We start from the raw sequence: 14,049 nt of genomic DNA, 5'->3' as shown, positions 1-14,049 counted from the left end.
TCGTTGGGTAAGAGTTCTGAAGTGAGGGGTCCTCGCCCTATATGGATTGTCATCTTCTGCAAGCAAGGTACAGGAGGGGAGAAACTTCTAATGGTTAAGATGAGATGCAGTCACATATAAGTGTCAGCATGCAGCCCACAGTGGGTATGGTATCTGGTCCATGCATCATTCAAATACCAGCTCTTTCATTAGATTGGAAGATTCCTTTGGACTGTGTAGACGCAGGTGAAGGAACATTTTCAGATGAAGGCCAGGCCTGATGGACGCCTTGTGTATGATGGACATTCATAATAACATTTAAAATTAATGAAAAACAATGTGAGAGGGAAATCATTGTAAGTGTTCAGGACACTGTATTAATAACAGGTCATTGTGGATTCCACTTGACTGATGTGGTAAAGTGTTGAGCTTTTCTCTGCACTGATTCCAGGTGCATAGTGTCATGGAGGTAGCATTCAGACTAGGGATACACATGCATTTGTTTGTACTGAGAGCAGTCTTTCCATCCCAGCCTTTCTCTTTCCTTAAAGGTTACAAATTAGCATTAAAATCAATAATAGTCACAACTCAGATAAAAGCAAAATACTGCGGTCGCTGGAAATCTGAAACAAAAACAAAAATTGCTGGAAAAACTCAGCAGGTCTGACAGCATCTGTGGAGAGAAAGAAAGAGTTAATGTTTTGAGTCCATATGACTTCTTCAGAACTAAAGAGAAGTAGAAATGTGGTCACAACTCACATTGACAATGTGGCAATTAGAGCTTTTGTACTGTTGCTGGTTTAAAGTGGGGGCCTTACCTGGTTTCAGAGAGACTTCCCAGAGGAAGTGGTCCCATACCAGGTTTGACACTGCATGGGATATAACTTCAGTGGGGTGTCAAGTCAGCCTCAGGTCCCTTGGACTTTCTGGGCCCTTGTCAAATGTCTGTTGTTAATTAAAATATTTATTCGACCCAGCTTTGTAAATCGTCTCTCAGTGGTTTAAAGTAAAACAATAAAAGGGTCAAATCAGGCAGGATGAAAGGACTATTGCCTTATTGGAACTCATACTGCAGCTGAGGGTCTGAGGTCAACAAGATTCTTGTTGTCAGGTACGTGGTCACCAGATGGTGAACCTATGTCACAATGGGATGCCTCTTGTACCTTAGTGATGGCAATTGAGCTGGAATACGTTGAAGGTTCTGTTGCTGGATACAGTGGAGCTTTATTTAAGCTGTGGAAAGGTTAAACTTGGAGATCCTTTTGAAAATGTCTGTAATGTACTCTGACACTGATGTCTATGATGTCATTGCTGTTTTAGGCAAAGGAACATTTGGAGAAGTGACCAAATGTTGGAAAAGAGCCTCAGGCCACTTTGTGGCCATAAAGATAATCAGGAACTATACTTTCCGGAAAGGGGTCATCAAGTGTGAGTTAAAAATGCTAAGAATGTTGGGAAGTGTGGATTCAGATAAATTCCATATTGTTCGTTTTTTTGAGTCCTTTAATGATGATGCCAAGTTATGCCTGGTGTTCGAACTTCTGGAGCAAAGTTTATACGAGTATCAGAAGGAAAACCATTTTCTCCCTCTGCCAATCAGGCACATTCGCTCGATCACTAAACAGACTCTAATTGCTCTGCAGAAACTGAAGGAGCTCTCTATTGTCCACACAGACATCAAACCAGAAAATATCATGCTTGTTAAACAGGCTCAAAATCCTTTCAAAGTCAAGGTGATTGATTTTGGTTCAGCCTGCATATTGTCTGAAATTCAGCAAATTAAAGGTATGTATCGATTTTCATTCTTTCCTTTATTATTGTTGTCTAGGGACACTGAATCTTGATGGCTGGGTGATGATGAATGACTATTTGTTTGTGCAACTACTGGTAATGGAGGAGTCTTGCTATCAGTTTAAACCAACATTTATACCACTTTGACTTTGATGACTGTTCATTTAAAAAATATTCAAATAGTAAATGCTGCTGACACCGTTAGAGGAATAAGTTCGGGGAGGAGCTAATTTGTCTTGTTCTATGACCAAATTCAGCATCAAACCTTGAGGCCTCATTTTAATTTTAAAACCATTAAGGTTATTTATTTAATAAAAGAATAACAAGCAGATAAGTGACATTTGAATTGAAATGTATAAAATTCCTAAATGGCTTGACAGGATAGATGCCGAGAGGATGTTGTCTCTGCTTGGAGAGTCTAGATCTGGGGGTCACAGTCTCAGGATAAAGGGTGGGCCATTTGGAGCTGAGGTGAGGAGAAATTTCTTCACTTGGGGCTGTGAATCTTTGGAATTCTCTATCCCAGGGAGTAGTGGATGCTCAGTCAATGCGTATATTCCAGACTGAGATCAGTAACGTTTTGGACACAAAGGGTATCTAAGAAAACTAGGAGAGGCAGGAAAGTGGGGTTGAGGTAGAAGGTCAGCCTTGATCTTATTCATCTTACAGAGCAGGCTGGAAAGAGAGTACGGTCTACTCCTGCTCCAATTTCTTATTCTATATTCCAAAAGACATTTGATAAAGGGCTGCACAGCAGACTTGTGAGCCAAGTTAGAGCTCATGGAATAAGAGGGACAGGAGCAACATGGATATGAAATTAGCGTGAAATGGAGAGTAGTGAAAAACGGTTGTTTTTTTTTGGAACTGAGCAAGGTTAATGCTGGGGATTGCCAGGGATCAGTACCAGGCCCCCTGCTTTTCTTAATATGTATTAAAGACCTAGTTTTGGTGGACAGGGCACAATTTCAAAATTTGCAGATATGAAACTTGGGAGTGAATTGTGAGGAGGATAGTGTTAAACTTCAAAAAAACATAGACAGTTATGGGCGGACACATGGTAGATGAAATTTAATGCAGAGAAGTATGAAGTAATTCATTTTGGTAGGAAGAATGTGGAGAGATAACATAAAGTAAAGGGTATAATTCTAAAGGGGGATGTGGGGGTATAAGTACACAAAACACTGTAGGTGGCAGGACAGGTTGAGAGAGCGGGATCCTGGGCTTTATAAAGAGGGACAAAGAGTACAAAGCAAGGAAATTATGTTAAACTTGTATAAAACACTGGTTCAGCCTTCACTGGAGAATTGTGTCCAGTTCTGGGCACCACACTTTAGGAAAGATGTGAAGGCATTAGAGAGGGTGCAGAAAAGATTCACAAGCATGGCTCCAAGAATAAGGAACTTGAATTACATTAATTGGAGAAGCAGAGACTGTTCTCCTTGATAGAGAGGAGATTTGTTAGAGGTATTCAAAATTATGTGGGGCCTGGACAGAGCTGATAGGGAGAAACTATTCCCATTGGTGGAAGGATCGAGAACCAGAGGGCACTGATTAAAGGTGATTGACAAAAGAAGCAATGGCGACATAAGGAACAGCTTTTTTATGCAGCAAGTGGTTAGGATCTGGAATGCACTGACTGACAGTGTGATGGAGGCAGGTTCAACCATGGCTTTAGAAAGAGAATTGGATCATTATCTAAAAAGGAAACACTTACAGGGAAAAAGGTGAAGGAGTGGCACCAGGTGAATTGTTCTTGCAGAGAGCCAGCACAGACATTATGGGCCAAATGGCCTCCTTATGTGTTGTGTCTATGATTCTAGCAATACAAATCCTTCCGCTTAACTTAAATGAAAAATAAGGAGGATCCCAGTTCCAATTGCTAAACTAATCCTGTGTCTTTTCCTACTCCAGCTAGAGTCCGCTCTAATCTAAATTAACTCTTAGAATTTACAAACTGACTGGTTTCTTCTCCTCCATTAGATTCTTCAACAGAAGTTCACTCAAGCAGAATGATAAGAATGTAGGCAGTAGAAACAGGAGTAGGCCATATGGCCTATTCAGCCAATCAATAAGATCATGGCTGATCTTTATATCAACTCCAATTTCCCATTCTATCCCCATACCCCTTGATTCTTTTACTGCCCAAAAATCATTCAATCTGAGTCTTGAATATACTCGTCCATTGAGCTCTCTGGTGAAAAAAAGAAACTTCTTTTCATTTCAGGCCTAAATGGATGAACCCTTATCCTCAAGTCAGCGACAAGGGTATTTGCCCTAGGCAAACATTCAGCCTGCCCCGCCCCACACATACATATTCGTCACCTGCACTCACTCCAGTCTCAGCCCCCCACTGCTCTGTACCACGTACCCTCAGCGCCACTCAATACATTCCCGCACTCCCGCTCACGCATCTCCCTTGAGACCTCAACACCCGCATCACCATGAGATCACCCAGAAGCTTTCTGATTGGTGGAAAACACAAAACCGGCATTTTGGATTTACCAGCGTCCCCCATTCCTCACGAATGCTGAATAGACACGTACCATTTAAACAATAAGAAAAAAAACTTTTAAATTCACTTTTTGCATTCATATTACATGATGACTTAAATACTAGAAATTTGGACTTTGGCAGAGACTCTGATGTCTGAAGCAATGGTGTCATTTACAATCTTTATAATTCATGTGTGATGTTTAAATATACAATTGACAAATACCTGTATTATCACAGAGCGGGTCACATTAGAGTTGATATCATAAGAAACCACCTGGCTGTTTTAAACCAGTGTTTTGAGACCTAACTCGAATTGCTCCAGCAACAATTTCTCACACGTCATCTTCTTCTCCTTTACAACCCTAATGAAACCGTGTTGCTAAACACATTGATCCCCCAAGGCGTCCCAATCATTGCTGTTAAACATGCAAATGGCTATTACATTTATAATACCTGAAACTACCCCAATATGTTCACTTGTAATTTTTCTTTCCTGCAGCCTCACCATACAGAACATTATCCTGCCCTATCAAAATATTTGAACAATGCTAAAAATCGATTTCCTTGACTGTGGTGAATACAAATTATAATTCGAAGCTATTGATTTTGTAGTTTAGAACACAAACTCCTAGTAAAGAATCCCGTCTGTTTCTCATTTTCATATTTACGTCTTAATCTCACTTATACGACATTGTGCTGGGATTTCCAAACCCTTTTCTGATCATATGGAACAAAATCAACAATTATCCTGGTATGAGTAATAAGTTTAAAAAAAGACCCCGAAATATTTATAAATTCCGAAATAATTTCACCTGACTTGTTGGTGCAGAAATTGTGATAACAACAAATCTTGAAGCTAGAATATCCATGAAGAAAAATGTTACACTGCATCATCCAGCAAATGAATATATACTGGCAGTTATGGAAGTTTCAATATAGAGGTTAAGCTAGATTATGGCACAGAGGGTTTATTGCCATTTAATAGGAGATCTCGGATGATCACCAAGTGATCTCTTGAGTGAGATCACTGGAGTGATCACCAGGCAATGGCCCAGGACAGACAATCAAAGGGGTCCTAGGCCTATGTTACAAAACTAGATCAGAATGCGTCATCTTAGGCACAGCCCTCTTCACTCCTTGTTATATGTTGTAACCACCATCTCTGTTAATCCTTTTAACGCTGGTGCTAAGGGGGAATCTTATTATTTTCCATACAAAACAATTTAAAACTCAAAATGTCTAGTGGACGTCTTGTGGCCCAATGGGTAGCATCCCTCCCTCTGAGCCAGAAACTCTTGTTTCAAGTCCCACCCCAGGACTTGCTGGCCGAGGAAGGTGCATTCATAATGCAGCCAAACAGGTCGAGTATCAATCAGTAAATTCTTCCAACATATGTCAATGGCAGGTGGTAAGAGCAGGAGAGATTCCTGGTCAGCCATGTGTTGGAAAGAAATTGGAGCCTCTACCATCGCCATCTATAGTTCCAGGCTACAATGTGCATGTAAAAGTACATGTTGCCACAGCAACTCGGACTCCTTGGGGGATCGGTTGGCTCCGATGGCTGGATGGCTGGTGTGGATCTGATTGTTGCCAACAGCATGGGTTCGATTTCCATTCCAGCTAGGCTGGATTCAGGACCCATCTCCTAGCGCTGCTTGGGGTGAAGGTTGTGAGTAGAACCTGCCTTCGGGAAGAGAACTGAAGAAGAAGAATGCATAATGTTGAGTCTATTATCTGTGGAAAATGTAGGTAGCAGGCCACGTGTTGCCAAAAATATCTAAATGACTCTTATAGCGATTGAGGTAATGGAGAAAATCATCACAGCTCCCATCCATGAGAAATGGGCAACTATCAGAATTTAACCAATCTTGGTCATTAGCTGGGCTTGGTTCTTCAGAGTCCAATCAGCAGATTGACATCATTGCTGGTGCAATACCCCAGACACTCTAACACTACCACTGGTATGATACCCCAGACACTGACAGTATCACTATTGACAATTCACAAAACTGTAACATTCACTGGTCGAATATCCAAGATGCTGTGACGTTCTCATTGGTACAAACAGCACCAGGCATTTTGAAGCCATCACAAATTGCTAGCACAATTTTTCAGCACTCTATTTCTGAAATAAAACTTGAATAACTGCATATTTATTATTATAGTATCTCCTTAAATTTAATTAATTCATGCTTCTGTTCAAAGAAAGTATTGTTTTTCTCAACAGGGCCATACATCCAATCTAGATTTTACCGATCACCTGAGATCTTGCTTGGATTACCCTTCTCTGAAAAGTTAGACATGTGGTCTCTTGGGTGTGTTATAGCGGAGCTTCACCTTGGTTGGCCCATCTACCCTGGTACCAATGAGTATGATCAGATCAGGTACATTGTCGAAACACAAGGGCTACCGAGCGACTACCTGTTGGAAGTAGCCAGCAAAACCCACCATTTCTTCAAAAAAGCGCGTCAACCTAATTCAACATACCAGTGGACGCTCAAAACAGTGGATGAGTATCAAGCAGAGACCATGGTGCAACCGTTGGAGACCAGAACAAAAAGCATGCATTCTCTTGACCAGCTTGCGACAATGAACAACAGCAAAACAATGTTCCCAGATAAGGAGTTCAAAGCTGAAGTGTTTGATCAGCTGATGATGGTGTCACTCATAAAGAAAATCCTCACCTATGATCCTGGGCAGCGTGTTGCTGCAAATGTAGCCTTAAAGCACCCATTTATTACCATGCAGAAGCTCAAATCAAAATACAAACATACAAAATATTATGAGGCATCGTCACAAGCCCTATGTGCAGCTCTACGCTACGATGAAAACGAAAAAGAGAAGCAGGCCCCGTGCTGTGAAAGCTTCAGACAGAGTTGCTATTTCAGTCATGAACCATACGAACAGGTCCTTACACAGCAAAAGCCTCAAAACACCAATAAAGGAGCAGATACTGATGATGTGGATGGCCCAACTAATGATGACTTCAAGAAACAGGTTGGTCTGCAAATGGGCTGTGTATTGGCACTTTAGGAACCAATTCTTCTCACAGAATTATGGAAGTAACATAGCACAGTCTTTGTGAAACGCCAGGTCAACCTTTTGTAAGTATAAGAGATGGTAGGGTGGTATGCCAGGTCTCCTGCTACCCCAGTGCTGATTGTAAGCAGTCCATCTGATGTACACTTCCCCTGTCCAGACCTAGGAGCCCTTTGATTGTCTGTCCTGGGCCATTAGCTTGGCCTGGGGCAGGGGATAGCACTGCTGTAAACCTATTCCCTGGCTTGGCCTCGCGCCAGTGGAAGGGGTAGCAAATTTGAGGAGAGGTGCAGGCCTCAAGTCTACAGTTGCAAGGTGGGCCTCCAAGATGGAGATCAGCAGCCACAAGAGCTTTGCAATGGAGACACAAGGGCAAACTTTTTCACACAATGAGTGGTTAAGATCTGGAATGCACTGACTGAGAGTGTAGTGGTGGAAGGTTCAATCGAGGCATTCAAGAGGTAATTTTATTATTATCTGAATAGGAAGAATGTGCAGGGTTACAGGGAGAAGACGGGGGAATGGCTTTAGGTGAATTGCTCATTTGGAGAACCAGCATAGACATGACGGATCAAAAGGCCACCTTCTGTGCTGTAACAATTCTGTGATTCTGAACAACATGGTAGGTGATCCAATTATATGAATTTTTACTTGCTTTTCAACCTAAGTTATGCCTCAGGAACCCCTGTGGATTCTGTGGTTGACAGGGGTCCTCATCTCAATGTTTTTCTGGGCCCATTTGTACTGGGGAGCCTAGCAACTTTTCCTCTAGGAAAATGAAGTGGGAGGGTTGGCTGTATTGGGATGTTTGACCTGTGCCCAAGCAGACACTGGCCCCAGCTCCACCCTTTCCCTGGTCCCTCTCACCAGCCCCAAACACCAAAAAGGAAGCTCCATAAATCCTGTGGCAACATGGTGGGTCTGGTGAAATTTTGCACAGAGAAAAATCATCGTGCCCTGGAGTCGAGGGAAAAAAAAAATCAACCCTTACGTTGATTCTAATATATTCTGATTTGATAAACATTATGAATTAACAAAAACGCTGATGGGCTGTCAGGCTTGTGTGGCCTTGTGAAATATGTAAATTATCTTCCCCATTTTAAAGAAGAGAAAGAAAGATTTGCATTTATTTAGGTCCTTTCATGGCCTCCATGTCCCAAAGCATTTCAAAGTCAGTGAAGAACTTTTGAAGTCTAGTCACTGTTGTAATGTAGGAGCTGGGTTGATGACAACAACAACATATTTCTACAGCACCTTTTACATAATGACACGTCCTAAGGCACTTCATAGGAGCACTATAAAATAAAGTATGGCAATGAGCCGCATAAGGAGATATTAAGTCAGGTGACCAAAAGTTTGATCAAAGAGGTAGGTTTTAAGGATTGCCTTCAAGGATGAAAGTGAGGTAGAGAGGTGTAGGGAGGGAATTCCAGAGTTTGGGACCTAGGCATCTGAAGGCACGGCCACCAATGGTGGAGCAATTAAAATTGGGGTTGCACCGGAAGTCAGAAATAGAGGACTGCAGATATTTCAGAGGGTTATGGGGCTGGAGGAGATTACAGAGATGGAAATCAAGTAGGTCATCCATTACATTGGAAAAAATACTGCCAAGAAAATGTCAAGTTGTGCTCTTTCCTACATTAAAATAGTGACTACACTTCTTTGGCTATCAAGTATTTTTGGACATCGATGTTATGAAAGACCCTATATAAATGTTGCCTATGTCTGGTAGCTGGGCTAGTAGGTCTTGAAGTTAAATCCCACAAACAAGCAGAAAGTAACTCCTATCACTAAAAATGGTGGAAGTGCACAACAGGTCAGTCAGCATCTGGAAGAGAGAGACGGATTAAGGCTTCAGCTGGGTCCCCCTCATTAAAACTTCCATTTATTTAGCCAGCAAACTTGAGACAATCAGGATCATATATTACAGTCTTCCACCATGTGCAGAATGTAGATTTAAATCAACACAGAGGCTAAATTAGATAGCTCCCAAAAGAAGCACAAGTGTCGGGATGTGTGATTAACCAGCACCCATTGATTACAATGCAGGCAGCACACCAGCTTGTGCCACCTGTTCATCTGAGTAACCTCTGCCTCCAGCCAACACAAACCACACTGATCATTGGCTGGACCCATCAGCAGAAGGCCAAAATTGTAAGTGGTTAGCATTATTTAAATCTAACCTGCAGCTCTTAAAGGGGAGGTGCACTGTGTCTGAAGCAAGTGTTGGGAGTCAGGTTTGAAGGGAATCTGACCTGGGAAAGAGTGAGAAATGGCACAACAGGGCAGAAAGTGGGCTCCAAGGTTTTCAGATGCTGCACCGGTGATCTTGGTGGAAAAGATGGGAAAGAAGAGAGATGGCCTGTATCTACAGGGGGCCAGGAGACTCTCACAAGACACGTGATTAAAAGGCAATGAGAGCAGATAGCCATCAATTTCAGGATCAAGCCCCAAGGCTTAGATGCAGCACTGCAAGAAGTACATACAAACAAGGAGCAGGAGTAGGCCATTCAGCCCCTCAAGCCTGTTCCACCATTCAATAAGATCATGGCTGATCGGATAGCAACATCAAATCTGCATCCTGCCTACTCCCGATAACCTATCACCCCCTTGCTTACCAAGAATCTACCCACCTCTGCCTTAAAAATATTCAAAGCCTCTGCTTCCACCACCTTATCAGGTAGAGTTCCAAAGAATCTCGACCCTCTGAGAGAAAATTTTTTGCCTCATCTCTGTTTTAAATGGGCAACGCCTTATTTTTAAATGGTGACCCCTTGTTCTAGATTCTCCCACAAGGGAAAACATCCTTTCCACACCCACCCTGTCAAGTCCCCTCAGGATCTTATATGTTTCAAGTACAATGATCTCACACAAGTGGTTGAGGTCAGTAAATGCATCTTCATATGCACATCCTACCAACTGCACCAGTAGCCCCCATGCACTGAATAAATCACTACACCACCACTCCCATCACTCTCCAATCAACAGTCTCTGTCAATCAGGCCTCAATACACAACATTCATATGCTTCATCTCACGCTCACACACTTCGTATGATACAGGAAATCAACTGGATCCTCTATAAAAACTCAGCAAGTCTGGCAGCATCGGCGGAGAAGAAATGATTTCTTCTCCGCCGATGCTGCCAGACTTGCTGAGTTTTTCCAGGTAATTCTGTTTTTGTTTTGGATTTCCAGCATCCGCAGTAGCTTTTAGCTTTTTGTTTTTATCTTTGGATCCTCTATTATGCTTGAAAAATAGTGGCCAGAAAATGTCAAATTGTACAAAGGATGTCCTCTGTCTGGTGCCTGGGAAAGTGGTCTGAAGGTGTGCATCCCTGTTGTGAAGCCACAGGCCTGAATTTCTCGGTGCCTGTGTGGGCGCCCAGCACTCCCAATGTGAAATGGACTGTGATGATGTCAGGAGGGGTTCCTGACATCATCAAGCCCCATCGCAATATTTTGCTGGGCAGGTGTGCCCGAATGTCAGCAGCCCACCTGACGTCAATTAAAAGACCAATTCAGACATTTAAGAAGGTTGCACTGAGACACATGCCTTGGGGGGGGTTAGGGGCACTAAAGGGCCACCCAACTGAATTGATGGTTCCAAATTGAGGACAGAGGCACAGCTGAGACAGGTTAGCAGCTGTTCAATTGACATACAGGGAGTCAGGGAAGTGAAGCAATAATGCCCATTCATGCAATTCTGATCCCTCAAAGTGGCAATAATTGTTTTCCTAGTTTTAACCCTTGTTTGCAGCCTTCAGATTCACCAGAGTATTATGGAACTGCAGAACTACTGGACGATTGGACATCAGCTGATATCCCTTCCTGATGTTCCCGAGCTTGCCTTTGCAGCTCCAGCAATTGATTTAGGACCAAGTCCGGAGGCTCGTCATCTAACACGGACTCAGCAGAATCGTGGCCTGCAGAAGTCCTCCAACTGCCGGTGACCTCTGATGTCTCTGGCTCCGCTTGCTGTGGACCACAGGGTGCGCTGTGCTCACCAGATTGTGACCCCGAGGCTAATCTAAAACTAGGTGCCACTGAGGTGTGTGTCTGAGCTGGTGGAGGGGGTGGGTGAGCGCTGTGACTGGTCTTCAAAGGTGCTGTCTTCAGGTTCCTTATCCGAGGTGTTGTCAGGACTGGAGTTGAGGGCCTGGCCCGTGGATGTCCTGGGCAGCTCCCAGAAGTGACCATGAAAGAAAGGAGAGACTATTAGTGCCTGGCAGGTGACTCTGAAACAGGAGAAATCACGCACAGTATGGTTGTCTGATGGGTGTTGCAGTGCAGGATCTTCACTTGAGTGTGCGCCGCCGACCTCACCGTCAGCGCAGGCACGGTCCACATCCTCTGCAGCCAGCTCTCTGGCTCTGTTCTCGAAATTCGTGAGAACCTTGATCTCAGGAGCTCCACCCCAGGTCTGGGACCTCTCCTTCTTATTGCGACCCAGCTTGTCCTGCATGAAGCCAGGTGAAGAGAGTGTGAGCAAGACGCACGTGAGGGCAGATGATAAGGATGCCTGGCATGTGGGTAGCGAGTGGAGCCCTGGATTGGATTAGGATGCAAACTCCAGAGGAGATGAGGCCAGATGGAGATGTGAGGGTGTATGAGACTGAGTGGTGATGTCCCGTGAGGTGGCAATGAGTGAGATCCTTGCGAATGTGTGATGGGCTTAAGAGTGTGTGAGTTGAGAGTAATGAGATGGTTGACTTACCTTGGTGGAACGGATAAGATCGTTCATCCTCTTCCTGCACTGGATGGCTGACCTCTTCTGCAGGACGTTCGCTCTGACCACCGCTGCGACCACCTCCCAAGATGGATTGGTCACCTTGGTAGGCCTGTGGCAAGAGTAGGGGTAGTGGACACTGCGGTGGGCCTCAACTGCATTCAACAGGCGCTCCAGTGAGGCGTCACTGAATTTGGGCACAGCATACTTTCTGCCTTTGGGATCCACGTCTTCATGGGAGGTGTCCTCGGCTGCAGAGAGTGCAAACACTGTGCAGGGTTGCCATTTAAATATGGCACCCAGTGTTAGGGAGTGCTGAAGTCACAGCTGAGCGGGCAAATCAGATGCTGCCCACCAGCAAAATGGCATGTTCCCCGTGAATGAATACTTAATGCAGTCTGAAGCGCACAATACAGTGCGAAAATGCGCCATTGCGACTGGCAGCTGGAACGCTATTTTTTGACACCCGCTAACGCAGTTAGTGCATTTCACAGAAAATCCCGGCCGAGGAGTTCTACCCCGCCTCACCTGATTGTAACAATTGTAACAAACAAGAAGAAACAGCCAGAATCCCACGGTGGAAGTGCATAGTTGATCAGTCAGTATCTGGAAGAGAGAGATGGGTTAAGGTCTCAGGTGGGTCTCTCTCATTAGAATTTGCATTTATTTAGGCAGCAAACTTGAGACACTCATACCTCACAGGTTGCACACACTGCTAGCTATTCAATCATGAGAGCCATATCAGACATCAGATTGCACAACACTCACTGACGCACCTCCACTGCACTCGCAGAACAAGTTGGTATACAAATAGAGGGGGCAGGCGCACATACATGTTCTATCCTCAAGAAGGAGACGGTGCTGGCCATTATTGTGATGGTCATTGCTGAAGCTGTGGCCAGTGGTAGGGATGAACCCAATGAAGATGATGGTGACCTCATACCTAATCCTCCTCCTCACAGCCCATTTCTCCCTCATCCCATACTCTCTTCTGACTTACAAGTTGCAGATGTTATAAACCTGCACCTCTTACCTCTGCCCATTTCACACCACAACCTTACCTTGTGTCTTTCTCCTTTCAGACAGTCAAGGTGTGCAAGCTGGCCAGGCAGCGGAGGAACATAAAGAACAGAGTGATGGAGATACACTGTCATTTGATTTCACATGCACGTCAGACAAATACTGACACTGTGTGTATCTTAGAGGATAGATTAGATACAGCATCTGCACATGGTGAGACACCAGACATAAGTGGGCTGCATCCAAGGCAAAGAAATTTTTAATGCATTTCATGGGATCTGAGCATCACTGGCAAGGCCAACGTTTTGTTGCCCATCCCTAATTGCCCTTGAGAAGGTGATGGTGAGCTGCCTTCTTGAACCGCTGCAGTCCATGTGCTGTAGGTACACCCACAGTACTATTAGGAAGGGAGTTCCAGGATTTTGATTCAGCAACAGTGAAGGAACAGTGATATATTGCCAAGTCAGGTTGGTAAGTGGCTTGGAAGGAAACCTGCAGGCAATGGTGTTCCTATGCATCTGCTGCCCTTGTCCTTCTAGGTGGTAGAGATCGTGGGTTTGGAAGGTGCTGTCTAAGGAGTCTTAGTGAGTTGCTGCAGTGCATCTAGTATATAGTGCACATTGGTGCCCCTATACATCAGTGGTGGAGGGTGTGAATGTTTAAGATGGTGAATGGGGTGCCAATCAAGTGGGCTGCTTTGTCCTGGATGGTGTTCAGCTTCTTGAGTATTTTTGGAGCTGCACTCATCCAGGCAAGTGGGGAGTATTCCATCACACTCCTGACTTGTGCCTTGTAGGTGGTGGACAGGAGGTGAGTTATTTGCTGTAGAATTCCCAGCCTCTGACCTGCTCTTACAGCCACAGTATTTATATGGCTAGTCCAGTTCAGTTTCTGGTCAATGGTAAGCCCCAGGATGTCAATAGTGGGGGGGTTCAAAGATGGTAATGCCATTGAATGTCAAGGGGCGATGGTTAGATTCTCTCTTGTTGGAGATGGTCAT

The 14,049-nt window shown here is 44.1% G+C and overlaps 1 protein-coding gene across 1 annotated transcript; it reads left to right on the top strand.

Annotated features, from left to right (window-relative positions):
- The first annotated feature begins 1,247 nt into the window (after positions 1-1,247).
- On the top strand, positions 1,248-11,135 carry LOC144685335 (homeodomain-interacting protein kinase 4-like). The gene is made up of 4 exons (XM_078549742.1): positions 1,248-1,764; positions 6,491-7,260; positions 9,352-9,456; positions 11,061-11,135. Exons 1-4 carry the CDS (start codon positions 1,248-1,250, stop codon positions 11,133-11,135), a joined length of 1,467 nt encoding a protein of 488 aa, XP_078405868.1.
- The last annotated feature ends 2,914 nt before the right edge of the window (positions 11,136-14,049 follow it).

The sequence above is a fragment of the Cetorhinus maximus genome, chromosome 10 (genome assembly GCF_964194155.1).
Source record: "Cetorhinus maximus chromosome 10, sCetMax3.hap1.1, whole genome shotgun sequence".
NCBI classification, from domain to species: Eukaryota; Metazoa; Chordata; class Chondrichthyes; order Lamniformes; family Cetorhinidae; genus Cetorhinus; species Cetorhinus maximus.
The sequence above is the reverse complement of the archived record's forward strand: the minus strand, read 5'-3'. Positions and strand labels throughout refer to the sequence as shown.